At 42.0% G+C, this 27,193-nt stretch overlaps 1 protein-coding gene and 1 long non-coding RNA gene across 16 annotated transcripts in view; one reads left to right on the top strand and one right to left on the bottom strand.

The window, feature by feature from the left end:
• kcnma1a (potassium large conductance calcium-activated channel, subfamily M, alpha member 1a) overlaps positions 1 to 23,122 on the bottom strand; it is a 134,349-nt gene extending 111,227 nt beyond the window's left edge. For all 15 annotated transcript variants that reach the window (XM_071480457.1, XM_071480452.1, XM_071480462.1 and 12 more), the window contains exon 1: positions 22,744 to 23,122. In XM_071480457.1, coding sequence (XP_071336558.1) covers positions 22,744 to 23,034 — 291 coding nt within the window. In that variant the 5' untranslated portion in view covers positions 23,035 to 23,122. The remainder of the gene's footprint in view (positions 1 to 22,743) is intronic.
• LOC139622831 (uncharacterized) lies at positions 6,116 to 6,764 on the top strand. The gene is made up of 2 exons (XR_011691379.1): positions 6,116 to 6,283; positions 6,314 to 6,764. It is a non-coding gene; the product is annotated as an uncharacterized lncRNA (long non-coding RNA).
• Positions 23,123 to 27,193: the final 4,071 nt, after the last annotated feature.

The raw sequence follows: 27,193 nt of genomic DNA on the forward strand, positions 1-27,193 counted from the left end.
TCACGCCTCCCACTGGGGAAAATAAATCAGCTTCGTTCATACAGAATTTGCATGTTTTAACCCTGGAGTTAGGAAGAGGAAACGGGGAGAGGACACGGCAGGATTGTTGTGGCTTGTGTTCTACTATCAGCCCTCACCAAGGCCCCCAAGCATGTTCCACAGGGAAGGTTGTGTTTCTTTACCGTGACCCCAGACAGAGAGCACTTTGACCTCAGCTAACAAGATCCATTAAGAGGAGCTGAAGTCTGGATGAAACATTGCAGCAAGTGTTCTCAAGCCTACAGAGGATCAGTGTAATTATGCAAGATGGCAGCACAGCAAACCAATCTGTGTGTTTATAGGAAAGGTCATTGCCTTTGGAAGAACACTGGACCGTATTGCACAGCATTAAGCCTCTATGTGATGTCAAGTGTAAAGTGGGCTGCGGGAGAGGACTGAGGCATCCTCTCTCTGTCTGTGTCTGACTGTGTGGAGCTCAACTTTAACAAATCAAAGGATTTTTATTGTAGAATGAAACATCCACAGACAAGGCACCACAGAGCTCAGAGGAGGCACCCTGCATCCAAGTCGAACCATGTTTGTTTGTGTTGAGTGTCAGACGAACATCAGCTCTGGTTTCCGCTGTGATCTGTCTGTTCCTGTTAGTGGCGATGTTGATGTGTTTGGAACAGGTTTGGGATTTGAGGAGCTGACAGAAAAGTATTGCAGGATTGCCTTTCACCCGAGGTCGAGGGAGGCATTCCCTGTGATGGCGCTGCCGATGTGGGGGTGGTTTGTGCAGGTAGGGGTAGAGAAAACCACCTCCCTACAGTCAGCAATTTGACCCTTGCAGGCTTAGTACAGGCTGCACTATTGAGCTCAAATAAACAACACAGAAAATTCTGCACAAAAATAAAAAAAAGTGTTGTCAGAGTGCGTTAGAGAGGGAGCTGGAAACAGCTTTCACATGGGATGATGTGAAGACTGAATCAGCTCTCCTCTACTGTCCACACAGTGTGCACTCGATCACTGCAGCATTGTACGAACCCAAGGACAAGTCACTGGGGTGACACGCAGAATGTGTTATGGCTGCTTTTGCATGAGAGGACGTTCACTTTATGAAATTATGCTGAAGCAACAATGCAGGGAACAGGGGAGGAGAGTGTGAGTGAGAGAGAGAGAGAGAGAGAGAGAGAGAGAGAGAGAGAGAGAGAGAGAGAGAGAGAGAGAGAGAGAGAGAGAGAGAGAGAGAGAGAATGAGCGATTCATCATGAGGCTAGAAGTCTTCAAAGCTCTTCACTTCACCATGATCACTTCCTGTCCTTGTAGATGACAAGTACAATTATGTACTTCTAGCTTCTGTTGTGATGTGTGTGGACAAGGAAGGTCGGCCATCTTTAAACAGAACCAGTTATATACACAGTGGTTGAAAATATATACAGCGTGAACATTTACGCAAAGGTTTTATGTGAATGACACAATGTGAATTACATCATAATGAAGACAGTTTCCGTTTCATCTGGGTTTTGAGAAGCCGCATAGCTAAGAGCTTGCCCAGTAATCCACTCATCTAGATGCATTATGCCTGTTGCAGTGAAGTAACCTCCAGCTCATGAGCCTCTCTTCAAATGCAGCAGTGAGGAAATCCACATCACTAATCCCCCAGCCTTAGTGCATTTATTTAACAGGCTGGATGTCCAGTGAAGGTTTACTGTAAGAACATCTTCCTTTCCTCTTCACTAGCTAATAGCCACTGTTAATCAATACGGTTGTAAGTGCTTTTTACTGCTCAGCACCAGGCTCATTTGTCAAAATAAAAGGCGTAAGAGCCCTGGGGACTAATCAAAAGGGATGAAGCAACAGAGAAATTTGCAGCTTGGTAACATGAGGAAAAGTCAGGGATAGGGAGGGGCACAGCGGTGGTTCAAGCACGTTCAGCAGCAGCTTCAGATTACAGCACAGGCTGTGGACATTTGTTTTTGTGCACAATGGTTTACAGTGTAACATTTCCTATAATGCCCAAAAAACAATTTAGGTAATATTATGTGTTTGAATTTTTAAATCTCTAATAAATTCAGTTAATATCTTATCATGAGAATAATTATCCAATGTTTATTTTTTCTGCAACTATTGTTTGAGAAATATTTGCTTTTTTAAATTGAAAACATTATGAACTAATAATGGAAAAAGTAAAAGCACCAGCAGATACTACAATATAATACCATCACTCTTTATACTGAACCACCGTGAAAAAATTACTTATTTTAATTTGTAAGGCACAATTTCTAACTTCATACTATTATTGCAATGTTTTGTTCAATAATCATCTCAAGAAGCTGCAAGCCAATACATATTTTTTAAATTATATCTTGCAAATTTAATCAATGAAATTTTGAAATCCAAGCTGTTTCATGCACTAACTGCACTAATGTCTCTCCATAGTAATCTGCCACAACTCTATCAAGAGAAACCCAGTGCATGTGCATACAGCACAGGCAAGGATGAGATCATGACGGACAAACGTCGCACTCATAAGAGCAGTCCATCGCTCATTGCTCGTCGCTTAGCAACAGAGACCTGGCGGGCAGACGGTAGGTGTGTGAGACAGAGTGTGTGGGAGGGGAGGATTGGAGGAGGGGGGTGGAGAGAGGGACAGAGCAGGGAGAGAAAGACACAGACGAAGGCTGAGAGAAAAAGACAGAGGGATGTTGCCAGCGACAATAAATGTTCACGTAATCAGAAAAGTGATTATTCAACAATTTGACAAGTAGCAGATGTAAACACTGCATTTGTCTGCATTTGATTAAATCTACTTTGCTTTCTTCATCAGCCCAATTTTATATGACCCTTTAACACAATTTTAAATTTAGGCTGCGCAGTTTTACAGTTTACATGATTTTCATTGACCATGTTTCCATAATTTGTTCAATAATCACCATCAGAAACAGTTAAATGATATGAAACGTGTTTTCAGCACCACAGCAGAGGATGAGAATTTAAAAAAAGCACCTTAAAACAAGTTCTCTTACTGCCCATGTCAGCTGTAACATGAAAGCTGTTTTGTTGTTGCCTTAAAATGTAAATTGTGTTTTCCACTGCGGGCTATTCTGCTTTTTATAGACGTTCAGCTCACAATGTTATTTTTCTGGTGCGTGCACAGAATCAAAGCACTGACAGAAGTGAAAGTAAGATATAACAGCACAGCACAGTAATTTAAAGGACTGATAAGTAAAAACACCGTCAGTCTGTTGATCAGATTATGTTTGCTCCAGTTTCAACCTTAAAATAATCTAGTTAAGGATCTGAAATGACAGCTGCAACAGTCAGAGACTAGCTTTAATCTTGTTATTATCAAATTATGGCATGCACGTAAATGCACAGCGTGTTTTGTATGGTCAGCCTGTCCGCAGTGTTTCACCACCTCCCACCCAATAATCCAATCTCCATCGCTGTGACCCTGAATTCCAGGAAATAAGCCTGTGTGGAAAATGAATGAGCACTTTTAAGTGTGTAAAAGGCCACTTGACGACATGAAATGGTCTGACATTTAAAGACTTCAATCTCTGCATGAGCCCATGCATAGCTAACACCTGATCCTTTTTGCTGCCACTCTGACCCTCTGTATTAACTGTCTTTTTCTACTGTTTCAATAATGGAAAACCAACAGCTGAAATCCAAGACAACAGTGGCTTGTTTCAGCGTGTTTCTAAAAAGGTGACAATGCTGTTTTGAGACACTGTGCTTCTTTGAACCAAGGTTTAAATTCACGTTAATTTGAAACATGAGCCATAGTCAGTGTTTCTCAAACTAACACAAATATTTAATATATCTTATAAGGTGAACAACAACTGAAACTGAGGAGAAATTTTGCCATTCAAGAATTGAGCAGGGAAGCACAGCAGCACAAAGCAGCATCACAATATTACCCGTGCAAAACCTGTGCCAAGACTGTGACAAACACTGATTTATAAACAGGAAAACTGAGCATGGGAACATAGGGAATCTGCTGTGTGGAAAAATAAACTAGGCTAGTTACATATCTTTAAATGCCTATACATATTTTCTAATCTCAGTGCACATTTTAAATTCCATTTTTGTCACACATTTATCAGGGTTACCCAATTCTAATCTTTTATTTCCACATTAAAGGTGCAGGAGTAGGCAAAGGAAGGGCGTTCTAATAATGCAGGTGACAAAATACCAAAATACCATCACGTTATTTTTAGCTGGGTGGAGGGTGAAAAATAGTCTAAGTGCAACCTTGGTACACACTCAATCCTCGCTGCCTGGGCTTTACAAGACATATATTCTCCTGCGTTGGTCTAATGTCACCAACAGTAGCCAAGTCTCAAGGAAATGTCAATGACAAGGAGAGAGCTGTGTCGGAGTGGCTCAAGAATGCTACATTTCATGATTCAAATGATCATACTTGATGGTAGCACCATGACGGACCAGTGTGTGCTACACCTCGAGTCAATATAGAGTCAGCACATGCTCCACATATTGTGTTGTTCTTATGGTCTCTTAGTTTTTGATCTCTTAAACTTGCCGTCAGTCAAATTTCAGCCCTGAGCTTTTCCATATAGGAAACATACTGGAAATTTCACAGTAAAGCACAACAATATTGTGTACTGTGTATTGTGAACTATACACTATATATACAATATTCATGGTCTTTGTTTCAGATGGTATACTAGATCAAATTTTGAGGCAGCATCTGCCAATCGATCAGCATAACCCAGCTAAATACTCCAAGAAACTAAGTGTAACAGGAGACACCCGGTCGACCAACTTGCTGATGGAAAATATCCAAGGGACCTCTATAATGGAGCCAACTGACAGCAATCTAATTCAATCACGTGTGTTGCAGTTGCAACTAAGCTGCCTCCAAATACCCCTGTCTATTTTAAACCCTGTTCAACAATGACAGACCGCGAAGACTCCAGTATGCCTGAAAAAACATTACGCAAAAGGAAAGAAACCAAACACCCAAGGCTCCCTCTGTCTAGCATGTGTAAATGTGTATTTGTGTGTGCAGAAACCATGCCTCTTCATAGCCTCAGTGTGTCATAGAGACATATATTTTGTGCTTGTCCTATTACATATAGTTGAGTGTAACAACCTATCAGAAAGACCAGAATGTGAGCCACATAGAGATTATTCATATAATATCAGTAGACATGGTTGCATTAAAAATAGCAAAGGTACAGCCAAATCAGTTTTTTTTATATATATATATATATATTTTTAACAGAATTAAAATCACCCCAAGGACAGAATTATCTCACCATTCACCCTTATCTTTCCCCACAAACAAACACGTAACAAGGAAATAGGAGACATATTTCACTGGGTGTACAGTGGTAAGAAATAACACTGCGGTTATTTCTTTTCCTTCTTAATCAGAGCACACTGGTGCCCTACAGCTGTTAAAGCAGGATTAGGGCCAAGTTTTGCTGGGTAGTTCCAGGAGACACCACTGATCGCATGGTTGTTCCCAGAAGGCCTGGGTCTGTGAGATCAATTCCAGCAGAGTGTCGAGCTAGTGGGAACAAAGGCCCTCTCCTCCTCTGATCTCTAGCCACAAGACAAGAAAGTACTGGTAGGAATAATGCCAGCCATTACTGGTCAGACTATTTCTTTCTCATCAATCTTCCTCCTCTTTTCCCCATTGCAACACAAGTATTTTTTAATAATACATAAATGACCAGGGTTGGAAACAACCAAGAGTAACTACTGTGACCTAAGGATCAAGACCGCTGTAAATGTATAATGCACTATATTGTGAAAAACACCTTGAGGGATTTTTCTTTATTGATTTATGAATATCAGGGTAAAGAATGCCACCTCCCAGCTAAGTCTAAGTCCCATCAATAATGCAGTAGAGTATCTGTGTCCACACAACAAATGAACAACACACTGGCTTCTCCATTATTCATGGGGGATTCCACCTGTAGCACCTCAGCTGTATTATATGTGGAATATCTGAAGGAGCTCTGTGCAAGCCATTAGATGCACTATTTGTAGTGGTACACAGATATTATGATGTTCTGCCCATGGAGCTAACACACTTTAGGCGAGACACAAAGGACTAGCCAATACCCACCTACAGTGAGTAGCAATAATCCAGCCTTGAGCAGATTAATGCGGTGGTATCTTAATATTGTTAAAAGAGAAGATGAACCTCAGTGCTGATTTAAAGATGACAACAAGATTCCTGGAATGGGCATGACGGTTCGATCTTGATGATTACCATCTTGCAGCATTATGACTTACATATATGTTGGAATTATTGTACATAGAAGTTATCTTACATTTGCTTATACTGTTTGAGGTTATCTTACATTTGCTTATACTGTTTAAGAGTTATACATATGCCTGTGTGTGTGTGCTACTATGTAGGATGTTGTGCAAGCTGTTTTTCAGAGACATCAGGAGGACTCTCATGCAGATTCAAGGACGGGGCACAGAGCGAAACCACACTGAAGAGATAAACATGAAACTCTTTGAGTTAGAGTAGAGGGATGTTCTGAGAAACTATGCACCTGATAAATTAGCAAGGTCCCAGACCTTGAACACACCTGCTGGAATCAAAAACATTCTTACAACGTTTTTAGATAAGGAGTGCAGTCTGTGTATCCCCCATCCTTTAGAGGCTGCATTTCCCATGTAACTAGGGACCACCCTAAGGAAATAAAAAAGAGGAGACGGCAAGATGTACTCAGAGCGGGTTGGAGAGTGTAACTGAGTACATCTCTGTCCGTTCTCCTCGCGAGTAAAAAGAGCTCTAACTCTGTGTCTTCTCTCTTTGTATTTTAATAATGTTTTGGGATGTTTAAACCTGACAATATATATAGAATTGTGTAATTACCACAAAATGTGACAGTAATAGTCTTTTGACAAAAAAACCTAGACATAGTTTTGAGCAAAAACACAGAGTTGATTTTGCAATATCTGGTACAAAGAAAAGTAGAGTCACCTTTAAAACTACAGGGAGCTCCCAGCTGCTCTTTGTTGTTTTGTTTTCCCAGAACAGAGGGGAGGACAGAAAGCATCTATCCCCGGCAGTAACTGGAATGGGAAAACAAAAAATGTAATTTCTCTGTGAACACTGCTGACAGGGACACAGACAACCTCTGAGCACCAAAGCCTTTGCTTGGAAAATGTTTATTATCTTGTTTTCTCTTTCACTTTCAAATACCAATAGATAAACTTCATGTAAGGGCTACAAGTGTGCATGAAGAAGTTGATATGCAAATTCAATTGGGAAATTTGAACTCAAACTTAGACTCACACTTCTTCAAATCTAATTTGATTTTTGGCCCACATATCACCGTTCTCCTTGGTCAGCCTTCTAACATGGCAGGCCTATTACTTTCCCTGTGTAACAATGAATGAACCATGCTCCTCTGTCAACCAGAAACCAGGAGGTCAAAGCTAGGTCAGCCGTTACGACAGGGCCACAAATTAGAGGAACTACAGACTGACACTATATACAGTAAAGTATATAAAGTATAGTATATATAAGTATATATATATATATATGCATGTGGAGGCAACTATACAGTCCACTGCTGGTACTGTGTCATGTAAGCTGAGGTTATTAGTAATATTAAGTTTATGGTACGAGAAAATTTCAAAACTTGGGGAGTATGTTAATCCCCATAAATGGTAATTTGTCATTTTTACTCTTTGCATGGATTAAACAATTATGATACAGTATATTAGTGAGCTTTAGAGGTGTATTCTGTCTTTTGCCAGCTGCTGACAGTTTTACCACAGACATGAGAACAACATCAGTCGTCCTCTATTTTCTGGAGCTCCGGTTTACTTGTTTCCAGCAGCACTCCCTTTCAAACTGTCCTGCCTTGCCTCCATGTGAGCACACTGAGGCACAGAGGTTGCACAGAAAAGTAAACCACCACCTGTGTGGTGTGCACAGTGTAAATGTCAGACTCCTAATGCTTTTAATGGTGTGTGTGTGTGTGTGTGTGTGTGTGTGTGTGTGTGTGTGTGTGTGTGTGTGTGTGTGTGTGTGTGTGTGTGTGCTATATTATGTGTGAATAAAAACAGCAGGGCCAAGGCTGGCCCTGAGACAGCAGTAAATCACATTGCAATCTCTATATATCGCAGCCACTGCTATTTGGCCCACTGGCTTCCCACTGCTGTTCCAAGTCTCCTCTCTGTATTTTAATACTCTACAAAAACTGATGAAAACTCAAGATGTAATGTTATGAATTCATCAAGGAAAACATTGATGACTTCATAATGTTTAGGATAATTAAATGTTCTTATCTAAAGTAGCTGCAGTGTAACAAAGACGCTCTCTTTCTTTGTGTTATTGGACCAGAGTGTGGAAATAGACGTAATGACTAGACTCTGGAAGGCTGAACAAAGCTGAGAAAGATCCTCTTTATCTATTTATAACAAGGAGATGTATTTCCCAACTTGTGTGTCTTTGTTCTTATCGCCTAGCATGCATTTTTAAATCACATAAACCCTGTATTTCTCACACCCACACGTACACCTTGCCAAGAATGGGTTGCTTTGATCGACAGGGAGCATGGCCGTGATGGTCAGAGGCTGCGCGTCAGAGTAATTACAGAGCAGCCATCTTAGCAGGCCAGAGCTACTCCCACAGGAAGAGGAAACGGCAGCAGTGCAGCCTACATAGGTAGGGTTTCACCTCAAAAGTCACCCCACCTCTGTTCTGTTCACTGGTCTGTCATGTGAGAACACACAGACAGCTAATTTCTCCTTCGACCCTCGTCAACTTTGACCCTGATCCCTTTTGAGACAGGTGAAAGGCTCCTTCTCCAGTCATGCCCACGTCACAGAAATAATCAATTTCTGATCCCATGAGCAGGGGTCAACTCCCTAAATAGGAAGGGTAAATCCCCATGAATAAAAAGAGAAAGGGCAATTAATGTTCTCATAAATTGTCAAAAACAGAGAGCTGAGGATTGCATCTGTCTACTCCCATCCTGCTGTTCAGCTTTCTCCCTTTCAACCCTTTCTTGTCATACTCTCTAATTCTGAGTGACTGGTGAGGGCAAGTCTTTTCTAGTGTTTTAACAACGCTGCATTTCCACATGTCATTTGTGATATCACTTATGATCTGTCCCCCTGTGTTCGTATCCATGAGGGTAGAGGGCCAAATGAACAACAAGGGCTTCCCAGCAGAGACCAGTCATGTCTGGCTACAAAATTCACAGACTGTGGCTCCTTTGGGGGAACACAAGGGAGACCTGAAGGACAATGACAGATGAAGATGCTTTGGAAAGGGAGCGAAAGACAGAGAGAAAGATGAGGAGAGACAGAGGAAAAAACACTACGTAAACAAATACAGATAAAAACAAAGGATATTAGGTCAACAACTGGGGAAATTAAAGAGGACAGACTGATAGAGAAAAAGATGATGAAAACTTTCCAGCATACTGCTGGAGTTCATCTTCACTCGAGACAATGTGCAGTAGGGCAGCTGCTAAGCTCAGTGGTCCCCAATAGATCACAGCACAGGGCAGAACAATATCCAGCCTCTGTCCATCAGCACTGACCGTCACAATCACTCACTCAATCATTAAAAAAATTTGAGAAAAAAAGTTCAGGATTTCCAGTAATGGACTTGAACAGATGTAATCGGAGGTGTGGCAAAGTTATGGAAGCAGGTGTTTAAAGTACAGAAACAAAATCTGCATCATAAAAGACAAAAAGACAAAACATTTTCATGACGTCAAAGGTCAGCATATCTACATCCTGTCACTAACTCTCTCTATGGTAGTTTTCATTGTTTGTTCAAATGCTTTCAAATGCGCAAGGGATTCACAGGAACACACTGTTTACTGTTCACTCACCTGCAGCTGTATCAAAACCGCCGTAAGTTACTGCTAATGCAAACCAATGTTCATTTTCTACTGCAGCTGCTTTATTTACAAACTGGTGAAACATGGGATAGCTTTTATTGTGAAGCAGTCAAATGAAACGCAAATTGTTTGTCACTGAGATTAGGGGCTGACAACAACAACAGCTGATTTTGAACCTGAAATTTCAGAATCCTTCTACACATTCAGCTTGAAGATTTGGCACCGATAAAAGGCTAAATTTAAACTTTGCCTCATCCATTTTTCTTCCTATCTGTCTTTCTTTTTCACCCCAAAATCCAGTCACCGAATCTGTTATTGGCAGTCACAATTTGTAAACAGCAATGGTTTTGTTAACTTAACTGAGTGTTGTTCTCACTTTTGTCGAGACATGACAAATGACTGCACTTAGGAGTGCATTTCTGAGTCTTAATGTCATTTTTTTAAGTCTCAATTAAAGGTCTGTGTGGGATAGTTCTTTCAATCCCACACACGCCCACTCCCTCAAGATTACAGACCATTACTGCCTGTTCCTGCAGATGTGCCAACCCACTCCTGATGGCAAAAAAAATGTTTTTATTTAAAATCTCTCAGCCCTGTTCCACAGAGAAAAATGAAGCAAATTAGTGTGTTTTAGCAGTGTTTTTACAGTTACTCAAGTGTTTAACTGGCCAGCCTTTAGAGGACATGCATCAAAAATAAGTCATACTCTCAGGCTTCAGTAGTGATTGTGTTTTTAATTAAAAATCATATTAAAGAATATTTCCTATCTACTTATTGTTTGTAAGCAATTGATAAATGTAAATATACCATAGTGACAGGAATATATAGTAATATTACCCTAATTATCCTTCATGATTTTTTTCTTTATGAAAAAAAAGACCTGATAACAATCACTTGGATTTAAATGTGTAAGTTTAGCTTTCGCTACCTAGCCAACATTAGCATGAACAGCTGTTCACTTACCAGTCTAGAGAAAATGTTGGAGGTTCAGCATCACGCTTCATTCCTTTACTTGCCGAGAGCTGTCTTCAGAGGTGGGGAGCAATGCCAATGTTAGCTCTTGTTTCTATCACATCCTTTCTTCTACCAAGGTTAGCACGCTAAGCAGCTAGCCCCGGCAGCTGGATTCAGCTGTTTGGTTGCTGTTCACCACAGCACCAAGCACAGGTGGAGCCAATCGCCCTAATTGTGGCTCTGTTCCACTCAAGGGTCCCAGGAAGCATCTGCAGCCAGACTGTCAATATTATCCAATATCATCAGCAGATATATGCTTATCAGATATATTTGATGGCATATATTTTGGCAGACGTGAATTTGTCACTACAGAAATACCCAAAATGTCTCTGCGTCAATGTAAAAACAGCGCTTTCTTTAATTAGCATCGATTATAATAATACATAATAATTAATCATTTCTCAACTTTAAACTGTAAAAGGCCAGTTTTTAATAGTGAATTTCATGGAATTTGTTTACAATTTTTCATATTTTTTCTCAAATTGACAGTATCAACCTCAAAGCTCCACTTTCGCTGCGGCTCCATCCGTGTCTTTTTGCTGCTATTCGCTGGAGTGGTGACAGTTTAATCGATACATTAGCCACAGTAATCAGCTGGTCTTCATCCTTGAAGTCTACTCTCTCATAAAATTTGTGTAGCTTGTTCAGCTATGTTTTCCAGTGGAGCTGGTAAAAGGTATTTCTGGCTTCATTCTGCTTCTCACACACAATGGAATCTCTGACTGCTGATTTTACTTCACAATTAAACAAGATTCTGTGTTTTGGCTGCTTGATTTCTGCAGGCCAAACTCTCTAGTTACACAAGAACTTTTATATCCATGACATTTTACTCAATGCATTTATGTCCCCTAAAGAATGAACCCTGTCGGTTCTGAATACTCATGAGCTTCCTCCCAGTTGTACCCCTTAGGCCAAAATGTCAACTATGCACATCATGTAATCTAATAAGCAGATTGCCATGAAGTTTGCTGAACCAGTGCTCCTGAGGGGATAAACCCTTTTCTTAAGCCCTTTTAGGCCTTTAACCCTTTTACGACAAACTTAAAATTTTTAGCCAAACTACTGTTGAGCATCTGAGAATAACTATCATCAGTATGTTTGATGCACGCAACTCTTGTACTCTCAGGACTTTGGAGTTTCCGTTTGTCAGTTTATGTTATGTTTAATAATTTAAGCTCAGTATAATTCTATTCTGCTCTCATGCAGTGGATTTTTAAAAAAAAATACTAAGAAGAAGGCTGTGTTGTGATGATATACTGAGTGTGCGAGGCATGAAGAAAAACGAAACTTTGATCTTAGATGCTCCCCTCCAACTCCTTATCAAGGTCTGTGCAACACACGGGGATATTCAGACAGTCCTGCCATGCACCACCTCCAGTCCACTGCTGCTATATTAGCAACCTTGTCCCATCCTTGCTTAGTTTCAGTGCAACCAATTAAACCCTGCTTTTGAGATGTGATGACTCCAACTCATTGCTTATTAACCTTATGAAAACAGCTTGAAACTAACATTTATTTGGGGACTTTGCTTTTTAGAACACTAGATGACATAATTTAGAAAGGTACTTTTTGCCATGTATATTTTTATATGAGACGCAAAGTGCTAGATTGTTTAAACAAAGAGTAGTAGTAAAGAGCACAGACATAGCCGCACATACATGTGTATGAGAGGCTTTGCTCAGTCGATCCTTCCTGAGCTCTCCATGGTGCTGAAAATCTTCACTTGTGCGGAATAGCTGAGGCCCATGGTCGTCATGTTTAATGCATCCTGCCAAAACACGGAGATGGAGCACAACTGCTGTGTGTCACCGTGGCCAATGGATTCCACATCTCAGATGAGCAATGTGGACAGCATTACGTTGTCGGAATATTAGAACTAATCCCTGCTGCTCCCCTGGTCAACATCATAATTGAACCACACATTTCAACACAGACCACAAACTACCCAGAGGCATCCAGGGTGTGAATCCTGATTGACAGCACTAAGATAGTGAGTAGCAATTACCATCAGTTCTGAAACAATATTACAAATTACTTTTTTATCATACATACGTACATCTGTCTGTCATTCAGAATCAATAGTTAGTCACATTTGACACATTTCTAAGCCAATGTTAATAATGCTTCAATCTATTGTGGATTCTGATGTTTCAAATAATCACCATGGAGCCATAGTTCTGTAACCTGACCTCCACTGAATTGAAATCACCACACTATTTCCACTGTAACACAGAAAAACTGGCACTGCAATTGCAGTACACTACAAAAAAAACACTAATAGACAACTCTATATACACATTCAGTACTTGTGCTGCTATGAAAAGGAAAGGGAGGGACGTGTTAAGCAGCACCATGCACACTTCCGAGCATTATGCAAGTCCATCTGACAAGAAAGGACCAAACAATAAGACATCTCATCTAGCACTGAAGCCATAACAAGCAAATCTGTATCTTTATAACAGATACCTTTTACAGACACATGATGAATGAGTTCATCTCTCATGGCTCTAGCCATCATGGATAGACTTATCTTTAGTAATGCATGAAAATGTGAAGACTGAAATTACATCTAGACCAATAAGTTCATACAAATGCATATATTTTATGGATGAGATCATCAGTTATATTTGTATCATTGTTTTTCATTAATTTATAAGTTTATCCATGATGTTCAAAATGACTTCTGCTCATGTGAGTGAGACACATATAGTCATTCACAGATTAAAATATCTACAGTCCAAACAGTCCCCAGGAGGGCAGTTAGGCAATTTAATAGTGTTACCACTGCTGACCAATTAAAGTGTTCCTTAATCTCAATGGCATCGGCTGTCAGAGAGCAGCATGGCAGCTCTACATTATCATCCATCTTTAATGAGGCATCCAGCAATGGATCCATACATTCTCTGCATCATCTGTACATGATGTCTACACATGCTGTCTTTTGGGGCTCAACACTGGGCTCATCATCTTACCAAGCTCGTGTCACTCTGAAATTGCTCTGCCCCACTTGGTTCACGTCTAGATACATTTCACAGCTTTCCGAGCACTGCCGGGCGGCAGACGGAACCTGAGTGAGACAGGACCTTCTGGGATTTCACTTTTGCAAGCATCAAACAAGGCTGTAATTGACAGCTGAGCTATTCATTCTGCTCAGCCACTCTGGAAAATGTCAGAAGAAGTCAAGAGGTAAAATCATCGTGTAGCTCACTTTGGCTGAGCAGGGTTCAACTTGTGAGCTGCCCTTCACCGTCAGTCGAACTTGCATTTCCTCATAAAAACCATTCCATTTTATTAGTGTCTACTGCTCACTTAACTAATAGACACTGGCTGGGATGCTGCCAAATGGCGTGCAATCTTAGCATTGTAGCATGGTAGCTATGAAGGCACATTGTTGGCACACAGAGAGAAACCTGAGCCTGCTGTTAGCCTGCAAGGAGAATGACAATTAGCATATTAGCCTAGCCCCTTTGGAGGTTAATTGAGGTTGCTAAAGGCAGTGGCTGTGGCGGTGGTGATCCTAACACTTTCCTAACCTTCTCTGAGGATGGGAGCTGTGCTTGTATGTTTACCCACTTGTATGTTCAACCTCACAGAGCCATGCAGGATTGTTGTTAAGAGAGAGAGCAGATCTCTAAACAGGAAACAGAAACGCCGCCTGCTGAGATCTTTGAAGGTCACTGCAGTGTCCTCTACACATTTCCCCTCTCTCTCCATCTCCATCTCTCTTTCTCTCTCTCTCTCTCTCTCTCTCTCTCTCTCTCTCTCTCTCTCTCCCTCTGTGCATCAGTGCACACAGCTCAAAGCGCCAATTATTATGTTAACTGCGTTTTGATGTCCACATATCAATGCTCTACGGGCTTCCCTGATTTCGGAGGGTGGGTGGTAGGCTGGGAGGAATGGAGCGAAAATGAGGGGGAGAGTAGGGGCTGGCTGGCTCTGCCTGATAAAGGGCTGTGCACGTGCTGGTCTTGTCTGGTTGCTGTTAATCGAGGCAATGGCATGGAAGGTTTGGATATTTCTAGTATTATAACAATTTCAACTAAAAATCTGACTGTAGAGTTTAGTGTCTAAAACAGCGAGAGAATCTCAGCATTATAAGACTACAGACAAACATTGGATGTGCAAGTAGACTCGAAGCAATAGTGAAGAATTTAATCGGAGCAAAATGCCTCTCACATCTGTTTCTGTCACTCACTTAAAAACACAAGCATTTGCAGATCTGACAAAGATAAATGAGCGTGAAAATTAAGCTTCAAAAGACAAAATGAGGCGCATATGCATTACAGAGCAGTAGGCAGTGGTACCATTGGAAAATACATGCTGCTGTCCTTATAAACTATGGTTTAAATACCTGTTAGACCACACAAACCAAGACATATCCACATATGATTATCAACACCATTTCAAAATAACATCAGCTTAGTTTAGTCGTTGGAACTTCTGCAATCATTCTTGTTCATGTTTCATCTTATTAAATTTGATTTCTGTGGCCTGGCTGTAAGGAGAGCACCCAACCTATACGCACACGCACACACACCCTCTGATGTTAAGCTGTTTAAGGACGACAACAGCTGAGGAAGAAAGCTGGTAGACTGGAAACCATAAGCCATGATACCGCTGGCTAGCCAGGCACGAGCTAGCTATCTCCCTTCTGCAGGCCTCCTGTGCCAGCTTAGCCTAGCTGGTCTCAACCAGCAGATCTGTATGCAAATGGTTTTCCACTGCCAGTTTGACTAGGCAAGGATCAGGTGGCTTAGACCCTATCATGCATTTTCAATGCTGGGAATGCCAATCTTGCACTCTTCCAGCTTGTGGAGCCAGGTACACCCTTCCCCTCTAACCTTTAACCTCTGAATACTTCCCAGGGCGTGGACGTCCTTTTAATAGTCCAGTGACTGGCCAAAGAAGACATAACAGCATGACAGCAGGGGAACACGGTTTGGGTACAGGGGGGTGGACCTCTGTATCTGCCTCATGATATACATAGTCTGGCCTGATATATGGCCTCTCCTTGTCTGTGGATTATCATACATCAGCATGGAACACTAGAGTTGTCCCTAGATGGCCATCAAATCAGGCCCAGAGAATTAGGGATTAGGGCCCAGAAAAGGGAGGATCTCCACTGAAGAATAACTCATGAGTCACACATTCCACATTAGAGGAGCATGAGAAAAGAAGACGGAACAGGTTTGCAAAAGCCTACATTATATCCACTGTGTGCTGCTGCAGGATAATATCTATTTTTACATTTGTTTAGAATTTAAAAAGTAGATCAGGATAGTGAGATCTCAAAGAGAGTAAAGATTGCAATATATACACACACACAAATGTTCTTTTTCTTCAGTTTGGTTTTAAAATCAAATAGTACTTTAAGTCTCCTATCAAAAAGCTCTGTTTTGTGCCATAGCAAATGTAATATCTTTGCATTTTGAACTGTTGTTTTGACAAAACAAGCAATTTGAAGATATCACTTTGCACTCTGGGAAATTGCAATGGGCATTTTTACAAATTTCTGACATTTTATAGACTAAATTAAGAGTCATTGACTTGCCAGACTAAGGAAGATGAAAATAATCATAAGTTGCAGCCCTACTCCTGATACAAGTGGTTGGGGACAGGCAAGCGTGGAAACATTTTGCCCTGGGACCGGTCTGTGGCATGCTCACTCCCAGCAAGTGTCAACAACACATGATGAGACACATGCAAGTCAGCTACTGGCCACTAGAACATAGTAGTCCACCTCCACACACACACACATTCCTGAGATGACATCAAAAAAATGACAGCCATATGTGCAGAACAAGTCTTTATCAAGTGTTTCGTGTTATCCGCTCCACAGCACCCACTCGTTTTAATCAGGTCTTTGCTTTGCACATTTTATTTCTTCAATTAGCTCTGGATTTCAGTAAGCCAGAGCGGGATGAAGCGGGCCGAGCTGGGCCACGTTAGGCCGAGGTTAGTGAGAGCGACAGCTGATGGCAGGGTGTGTGCTCTCTGCTGCTCTGGCGAAATGCAGCTGGTCCGTTGCCAAGCACAAGGGAGTACACAGGCTCATAACAGTTCCTCTCTGCAGGCACCTCCGCAATCCATTCCAGTGAAAGGTAAGCGCACTGAAGAGTGCCCCAGCATATCCCAGCATACCTCATTCACTCTGCCATAGCTCCGGTTTTTCCTCATCATAAATGTAGACACACGCAAACGCTAAGGTGGGTTTCAGACTCAGATATGATTAATTGTGCTGCAGTGAAAGCCAAGCCATAAAAATCAATATCGATCTTTAATTATGGAAATGCATCGTAATGATTTCAAATTCACAGAGGCCGCTGTATCTCATTAGACGACCGAGCATAAGATGGATTTCTTCTTGTGGGGGAAAAAAAAAAAAAAAAAAACTAATTTAAAGGAAAGTCAGCTACCTTTCCACCTTTAATCTTAAAGCTATTAAATGTTAAGTGATAATACATTTGCTTTCTCATGAACCCTCTGACTGCAGACTGACAAGGGTCAGAGAAAACGGAGCCTTGCCACCAGATGTGTCCTCACCCCACCTGTTTATCAGTCACATCACAGGAGCAGAGTCTGGCCCTTAAGTGAGGAGAGCCAAAGCACAGCACATCAAACTCTCATTAGATAAGATGAAACTTTAATGATCCCATGATTGCCACGGGGACACAGGGCTGGAGCAGCAGCACACAAACATGAGAAACAGCATGTTTCAAATGATCAAGGATAAAAGGGAAAAATAGCAGTTTCAATATTATTTTTTGTTAAATATTATTAAATGTGTTAAAAGTGTCAAAATGTGAAAAGATATGGTTTACAGCATTATAAGTGTTTCCATGCTTGTGTTCCAAAAGAGGAAACATCAGATTTTAAATAAAAGACAGAATAAATAAAAATGATGTATAATATTCAGGCCCACACTAAATGTGAATAAAAGGCAATATGGAAAAAGTCAAAAATGCAGTAACACATAAAGTAAAATTTGTATACAGTGAAAGATGTGGAGTTGGTGTACAGATGGCCATACGAATGTAGAGAAATTGTCTCAGTGTATACAAAATTCTCTCACATATTCTAGAAGTGCAAATGTATTACATCCATTAATGTGCAATTTAGCAGCTGCACAGTGATGTGTACTGTCTTTGTCCTCCACCACAGACAGAAAATATTGGTGGGACATACAGAAAAAAACATGTACTGCAGAGAACATACAGATGTAAGTACAAGAAAGAAGTAACGCAACAAAATGTCACCTAGATTAAAGCTGGGCACAGCAGAGCTAAGTGTCAAGAGTGGCTTGTCCAAACAGAGCAGGTACACTGCTCCATCAGCTCTCGCTGAGCTGTTTGGACAGAAACAACTGTACAGTCCTGACGGCTGTTGGCTCAAAAGTGCACATAAAACACTCCATGTTGCACCTTAGGGGGATGAGGGGGAGGCTGAAGGTGCTCAGTGCAGTAGCTGCATCAGCTGTTGTACTGAGGCAAGGTGGGAGGTGTTTTTTTTGTTTGGTTTTTTTTTTGTTGTTTTTTTTTTGTCCTCATTTGATATATATCTCACCAAAACACACTGACACAATGTGTAGTTAGTTTGGTGCTTGAATTGAAATACATGACAGTCCACTCTGACTCCGCTGCAGCTCCTCTGTGTTGTCAGTTCAGACCAGTTTGCAGCTGATAGGACTGAAGAGTCTCCTCTCTCCTAACTGCTTTGTGACAGGTGTCAAAGTCCAGTACAGCTCCTGCTCTAACTGACGCAGCGCTTTCCACCTCAAGATGAAACAGTCTCTACACACCTGTAGAGACACGGACGATTTCTGTGCTGCTGGGAATAGATGATTTTGTACTGATAAAATCATACCAACATAACCATATCACTTAGTCAGCTAGCAGATCCTGGTAACTGGTCAGTAACACTAGCTAATGGTAAGTCATTGTTAATAGCATTACCTGACATTAACCTGCTGCCTAATTAGAAAAGCCAAAAATTAGGGCCACAGCTAAGGATTATTTTCAGTATTGATTGAGTCACAATTTCCTAAAGTCCAATTTTACACCTTAGAATCGTTTATTTTGTCTGACTAACAGTTCAAAACCCAGAGATATTTTGTCTACAATAATATGGAGAAAAGTAAATTCTGTTTGGAAAAATTACTTAAATTACTGTTTATCAAAAAAATCGGAGATTCATTTTCAGTGGATAGATTCATTTATTTATCGACAATTTATTTCAGTTCCAGTAAAAATAATAGTTTAAGTTAACTGAGCTCTTCTCAGGTCTTGTTGCTTTAGACTTAAAGGTTTGACATTTTCTATGTCATGAATACCTCATATTCCACCTCGTCACGCTTTTATATAACAAAAACACCACAGCAACAAACTTCTGGTCAGATTTCATTGGCTGTTACAGCTACACAAACACTGACTGGAAAACTGCCATATGAGTTTAGTTGGATAAGACATTTATAAGCCCTGCTGCAGACAATGTCAGGTACTTCTATTTTTTTATTATTAAAGCCATGTCTTCACAAAGTCATTTTCTCCAGAGGATGCTGGTGCCATTCATGTTTGAATAGAGATTAATGCCACAAACGCAAAGCCTCTATACTCCTCCTCCCCACGCATCCCAAATAACAGAGGCGTCATATAAGAACTCCTGGAGGTGGCATGACGCAGAGCAGATAACTAGACCATTAGATAACCATACAGCAGTGGAGCAGCACAGCACAGGAAACAGCATAAAAACGCTGCAAGACTACAACACCGTAGGGAAAGGGAAAACAGAGCAGAGCTTATATGCTAACAAGCCTTGCAGCATGGCAGTGCTTTCCTCCGCTTCACTATCACTGAGTGGCTGTGCTTACATTTCTGTCACTCATGCATATGCATTAGCATTGTCTTGAGTGAGTCTCTCGCATAGTAAGAAACCCCTTATTTAGAAACGTGTGAAGTCTTGAACTGCACTATAAAAAGAGCATGAAATAATGTCACTCATCCCGACAGCCTGAGAGCTGGTGTTTGCAGGGGGACTTAGGGCAAATCGCATTACAAATGTGGTTGATATGTGGCTTAAAAGTGGCATTTGAGCACTCTGAAACACCCAGCAGATAAATAATGCCGTAATGTTGCCATTACTAGCACAGGGTTAGAAAAAAAAAATCAATATGAGCTCTGTTTGGTTCTTTGCTTTTAATTTAAATGTTGCTTTTTTAGTCCACCCAATAACACATTGTTTAAGTGCCCGCAATTCAACTGTCTCGTCTTGTTTTGGAAAGATAGAAGTAAAAAGGCGATTCTCCTGGTTCTGAGGACTCCTCCCTGGCTGCTTGGAGCCCTGTGTGCATTTATTGACGTTGCAGTAAAATGAACAGTACAATACAGACACTGTCATAGAGCAGTGCAGACTCCAAAGACTCAAAAAGTTGCACTTTTCCTTACGGCATTCCCTTATCTCTTTCTTTTCTTGATGAGTACGGTCTCTATGACCCTCATCTTCTGCCTTATAATCCTGACAGAGAAGATGGCCATTTAAAAGAATTAAGACACCAGCTGTGTGTCAGTGGCAAAGCGCAGGAGAACACCATGCAACGCAACACCCCCTCTCGAACCCCTCATCGCCCTGACACCCCCTGTTTCCACTTCCTCCTGTGTCTCTCTCGGAGTTTCCACCTCTATTTACTTGCCTCCGATTCCAGGCTCCCAGTACGGCAACTATATGCATCCTGTTTCTGACACATGCCAACCGAGCTGGCCGCACCAGTCAGCTGAACACAGATCCAGTTTCCCCTTCTTAATACCCCTAACAAGCCTTTTCCCTCTGCAGCCAAGTGTCAAGCCCACCAAAGTCACCTAACGGGATGGCTCTGCCGTCCACAACACAACAACAACAACAACAACAACAACAACAACAACAACAACAACAACAACAACAACACAGAGAGGGAGCACCAACAGACATGTATTTTCATTTTTATCATTTCTGCTCATTTACAAGGGATGAGATGCGACCAGATACCCACCAGCAGTCACAAGATGGATGCCTCATTATATTTGCATGGTTTATTTTCATCACTTTCCCAGCAAGACTGTGAGAAGTATGAAGGATGGCATATGGTTTGGTGCCATTTCGGATACTGGGATCCATGGGCATGACAAAATGACAGGAGGCTGACAGCCAAGTAAAAGCCTAAATGACATACTGAGCAGAATTATCTTGCGGTGTAAACAAGAGATGTTTAGATTGGGAAAATTTCTGGCGTCCTTGAAAATAATCTGAATCCCAGAAGCCTCTTGTATCATGTAAATGTCTGCTCATGTTTTTGTGTATGGCCAATAGCCTGGGTGGAAAAACCTTAAGTTGAGATGATCAATGTGTCAGTCATGTCCCATCCAGGTGCTCTAACACGGCTTTGTTGAACATATCGGATCTGGGGGTTTGTGCATAAAAGTTGATTGATTGATTGAAATCAATACTATTTAAAATATCTTTCAGATGTGAATTTATATTACACAAATGCAAACATAATCCCATCTGAAATTATCAAATCATTGTCTGATGAAAATGAACTGTTTCACAAATGTAAAACAAAATCCTTCTCAGCTAATTCTGTTAGATTTAAATTCCCCATTTTTTAAGAATCATTCGTTCTGACGACAGATTATTTTTTAAACTTTAACACTGCATCCTAAACCATTCAGTGTATCCGTCAATGAAGGGTATCTGCTGTGTTTATTGGCAGTTAAGGACGCCCTGTCTCCCACCTGTCATAATACCAAACAGAGAAGGGCAGAAAAGGACCAAGGCCACCAAAAGAACATGACTGAAGAGCAGCAAGAGGGACACGGCTCATCCAGCCGAACTGGACGCAACCCAAATATCAAGGACGAGGAAGCTGACACTCGCTCTGTCTTTCTTTTCTTCTCATCAGTGTCACTATATCCTATTTTCAACCCCTTGGAACGAAAGACAAATTAAAAAAAAAAACTGCCATTGCCTTATATTTGTGTTAAACATCTAAATTCTTATTCCAAACAATCATGATGAAATAAAAAAGTGTTAGGCCATGTTTTTGCACACTCTGAGCAACATTACCTTTCAGCTGCCCCTCTGTTCAACCGGGGCACCACACGCACTACACACAAGTGCGTGAGTCATGTTTGAGGCAGGCTTTAACACACACGTGAATCAGCCATGATTCATCCTTAATGCAGGCCACCCCAAGCAAAGCAATGGGCAGTCGCCCTTTTTTTATCCTATTTCTACATTGGTCCTGCCAACATGCAGCACAGCCACATTTCAGCCGCCACTCAATGTAAACATGAAGGAATAACGGAAAGCTGTGGGAGGAAGGAATGATGTCTCCAGAGTTGTTTCACAGTGTGTAGGGGGCACAGCCTTGGTCTCGTTGGGTCTGCATGAGAAGTCCCAGTGGACTTCATTAGGTCTCACCGGTGGAATGTGCAGGATCATATGTTTGGTTACATGAAACTGGTGTGCGGCCTCTTGGGATGTTTACTTTCACCCTAGAAGCTACAGCCGATGAGGCAGGGGGATACTCTGATGCATGTCGAGGCAAAATGAAATGAAGGCATTGCTCTCCTGTCATCTGTCATGCAACGCCACCCACTTTATTCAAGAACACAGCCGAGGGATAATAACCATCATCTTCATGGGGGGGGATTACTCATTATAGAGACACTGCAATGGGCACTCAATCTGTTTAGTGGGTGCGTATGATGCAGATGATGAGGAAACCATAACATTCAGCGTAGTGGCAGGGCCATCACAGAGCAAGGAGTCAAGGCCAGTGTGACGGGAATATCTCCATGATGTGCATCAGCTGAATACATGTGAGAGATTTTACATGTGGAAGCAGCAGCCGTACCTTGTTTTTGATGTTGCAATGGCAGCAAACAGTCCACAGATACTTGAGGGTCCTCCATAACAGGATGATGAAGAGACCCCCAAAAAACGTCACCATGGAGGAGGCGAGGAATGCCCACCACATGCGCTGTCCATTATTGTCGCAGGGCACCTCAGACGAGAACGGGATGACAACGTCTTCCATCTTGGATATTAAGATTGAAGAGTCCGGATTTATATTATTATTGATATTGCTTGTCCTCATAGAGCTGTCGCTTCCATGGGGAACGGTGCCATCTGCTTCAGCTAGCATTTAGGAGCCTTGGAGAGCCTGTGCCAGCGTCCCCAGCCCCACTCACCAGCCATATTGCTTGGGAAGAAGAGAAGAAAAAAAAAAAAAAAAAAAATATCCCCCTCTTCGCTGTAGATTATGTTCACCCACCCGATGGAGTCTCTGTCTGTATTTTAGCAGACTCTGAATTGTTTACTCGTGACAGCGTGAGACACCGCACACCTGAGCGAAACAGCGGGTCGGTGGCCCTTGGAGAGAGGCATTTAAATCCGCAACAATGACGAATCTCAGGCGCCTCTCATTCTGAGGGATTTTCTGGCTCTTTTACGCCAAAAGCCATGGCAAAGACGGCGTCGTTTGCAGCCGTCGAGGCTGCCAACGATATCTCGGATGGTGGTAAACACAACGACAGTGGAAGGGGGGGAAAAAAAAACCAAAAAAAAAAAACCCAAAAACAACAACAATATTTCAGCCTGTTCTCGGCGTGGCGACCTCTCTCTAGCCGTCTTCCATTCAGGGATCCTGTCGATGAGCAGGCGGGGAATCGATTTCACTTTCTTGAAGCGCCAATCGACTGTGGACGGTTTGCAACAAAACGAAAAAAAAAAAAACACACACACACACACAGAGATGTGATTTAATTCTACAGTTGGTCAGCTGCCGCCGCGGTTGCTGAAGACTACATGTTCTTGCGGGCGCCTTCGCTGTCAGTTCTGCGTAAGAAGGACTGGTGCTCGGGTGGATGTCGCCGTCTCCATTCGGTCCCCCTGCAGCCCTGGCACGGAGCGGCCAGCTGAGAGCGCCTGTCAGATCCGCTCCAGAGGAGAGCGGAGGGTGGGGGGGGGGGGGGGGGGGGGGGGGGGGGGGGTTGTTACAGGTAGGAGGGCGGAGCGAAGCGCTAATAATAAAGATGGACAGTGGGGCAGTAACACCGCGACGATGTTTATTCCAAGTGCTGGCCGCCTCTCTGCTGCTCCGGTGCATAAAAGAGGTAGGCAACAATTGCGCCTTTGCGTCTTTAACGCGCGCCAATGACGCACGTCGCAAACACAAAGAGGCTATGAAAAGCAACAGTATCGATCGGTGATAAATTGTAAGGATTACAGGTTGCGATATAAACATCACAGCGAATGATGACCTCCCATAGGGATCTCGTAGTGACACCAGCGGATATAAAACGACAATAAAGTGAGGTCACCCATCACTGACCACGACAGTGACAGTCCCAGCAGGGATATTATTTTGTGCTGAATTTTCATTAAGGATAGTGCTCCCCTCTTTCCATTACTGATGATGGGCGCCCCTGTTTTCATTTTGAGAAATGAACTTGATTTAAAAAAAAAAAAAGGCTTCACACACAGAGAGAGAGAGAGAGAGAATGAATGTCCTTCTCGGTCAATTACTGTAATATGCTTACACTTTTAGCTGACATATTAGGGCAAAAACAGGTGTGGATTGGCGATGACGGTGAGGCACGCCCAGCAGTAGTTTATGGCTGCACACGGGATGGCCCTCAAGCAGCCAGCCAGACCACAAGGATATGAGGAGGGGTGGGAAACAGCTGGCTTGGGGCCCTGAATAACCACTGACCCCTGAGCACCAGACCAGGCAGGTGCACACAGCCACCTGTGTCACAAGGCTCCAGACTTCTTGGTGGTTGTATGCAATAAACTTTCCATAACCTAACCCCAAGTACTTCTGAATGCTTTCATTTAAAAAGTGATGGTGCAATCAAAGCTTCCTATCCCCTCTGCACTGATTTAAAACGAAGGCAACGTGATTAACAAACACAGACCTTTTCTTCTTTTTTTTTTTTGAGATAACCTTGTAAATATCCCATGAAAGTGTGTGGAATAATGACACTTGATCTCAAGCACAGATCTTTGAAAAGTAAACATGCTTAAGTAAGGTGTGAAGAGGGTATATGATATATGTTCTGTGATGGTAATTTATTGTCTGGGAAATATTCGTGCTTCTACAGAAATAGCTGCTGTAACAGAATCTTTTAACCTGGGAGGGGGGCGAGCTGTAAAACACTGATGACAAGGAGATCCGTAAATTATAGCACTTCAGAGTCATGAATGTCTGTGCAAGCAATATGACATCACATAAAATAGGCAGTGCAGGACAACACTGCTACCCACCATTGGTTGGTGTATTGAAAATGAGAGACAGGACAAGGAAAAAGCTAGGAGGCACCAAGTTTTAAATTCTTTTAATATTCTCATTGATTTTTGTTCCCCAGTTTCTTCCATATCATTTATTTAGAAGCTTGTTTTAAAATGACCCTGCAGCAAAACATCAAGAATCAAAATCAGACAGACAAAACTGAGGTTTCAGCTTTAAAATGCAGCTCTAATGTCAGATACATTGTCAAGCTTTGTTTGTGCCTTGTGAAGCCATGGACGGCATCTGATCTGTTCGTGTTCAGGTGGCCTGATAAGCATTCGGATGGGCCTCGAGCAGCAGCTCTGAATTCGTCCTCCTGCTGGTAAAAAGATGAACTGTCACATTAAAGGCAAATGATGCTGCTCCACAGCAGCCTAATGGCAGGATTCACTGCCCTTTTTTTTTTTTTTCATCCTTATAAAAAAATAAAAATTCTTACTAAAACCAAGGTGACATCAGTCAGGAAATAATAAAGCCCAGATTTCCAAAGCCTCACGATGAGGAAATGTTTTATTAATGCTCATCTTTATTAAATAAATGATGAAATCTTCAGGAAATAAGTGAGGTGTAATTCACAAGTCCAGCTAACAGAGGGCTTCTGTTCAGAGTAATAGGGTTTGTTCATGTTTTGGATTCACACAGAATTACAAATATATCTGCAAATAATTTAGGCTGTATATTCTATAAGAAAATCAATCTCACCACCATAGGCACCCTGCGCACAAGCCAACTGAGATCCAAATTCCAAAGCAACAATAAGCCGCCAAAGAGCTCACAGAGAGCTTCAGCAGCACATGCCCCTTACATTATGTGTCATAATGAAACTTGCTGGTGCCGCAGCAGAGGGGACTTAAATTGATCACCACCACCCCCCACCCCACCCCCACCCCCCACCACCACCACTGAAAGGCCAGCTGTTGAGTGAGTGGCTCCTGTGGGCCAGCAGAACTTTAGCCGGAGGGTCTCAGCGCTGACAGATGAGGAGATTACCGTGAGAGCAGTCAGGTGGTAATCCCGCAGGACATATGGAGATGCTGGAGTTAACATGCCGGAGAACGGGACGAATTCATCCCATCAAGCAGAGGGATGGTGAAAGAGAGAAACATGCCTCCTCACTTTGACAACGAGATTTGACGTGAGCTGGGAAAGGCCACGGCTTGCCACTGTGGACTACAAAGATCCTTTGCTGTCAGACTTGAGACTTCTCAAGTTCAGTCGAGCTGTCAGCAGCTGTCTTGAAACAGACACCTCAGCAGGAGGGCAGGAGACCCTACCCCTTTCTAAAATAGGCAAGAGGAGACTTGGAGGACATGAAGAATTTGGGACACGACATAGCAGACCTGCACCTGCGGTATATTAGATGTAGTTTGAAGTCATTCGTGACCAAAACTATGAGCAACATTCTCTGAAAATCATTAAGTAACTAACATCACAGTGTTGTTTCAAACAAGGAACGTTCTCACTAATGCACAGCTGAGCTGCAGGCAGTTTGAGGCAGTAGTGGATGTTTTGGAGACACTGGGTGCTCTCTTGCCCCAGTGAACCTGGCAGGCAGCTGGAGGGTAGCTACTCACTGTGACATCATTGGCTAGAGGACCATGTGACCCTGGATACGGAGCTCGGAGCAAACAACCTCGAGCTAGAGGCACCCAATCAACCAGCAAGATCTGGTGTAGCTACAGGCCGTTCAACTGCACGGAAAGCAGCTCTCACACGATGCTGCAGAAATCCAAGTTTTTCTCTTATATGTTTGTCATGTTGCCGAGCCTGGGCCTGACTTTATCAAACCTTTTGAGAAAATTCTTTGTATTTTGCATTTTTGGGAATCTCCAGTAGGGATTAACCTGTGAAATCACAATTATCTATTACATCTATACTAAATATATTGTGATTAAATGATAGGGATTTGGTGGAAATTGAGACAAAAAGAAAGCAAAAGTGGAACAATTAAGAAATGATTCTGCTGGTAAATGACGTACACCAGATAAATCTCATAATAAAGAGAATTTTG

The sequence above is a fragment of the Trachinotus anak genome, unplaced genomic scaffold (genome assembly GCF_046630095.1).
Source record: "Trachinotus anak isolate AG129_WGS33_773 ecotype Australia unplaced genomic scaffold, CSIRO_AGI_Tana_v1 ptg000007l, whole genome shotgun sequence".
In the NCBI taxonomy this organism is placed as follows: domain Eukaryota; kingdom Metazoa; phylum Chordata; class Actinopteri; order Carangiformes; family Carangidae; genus Trachinotus; species Trachinotus anak.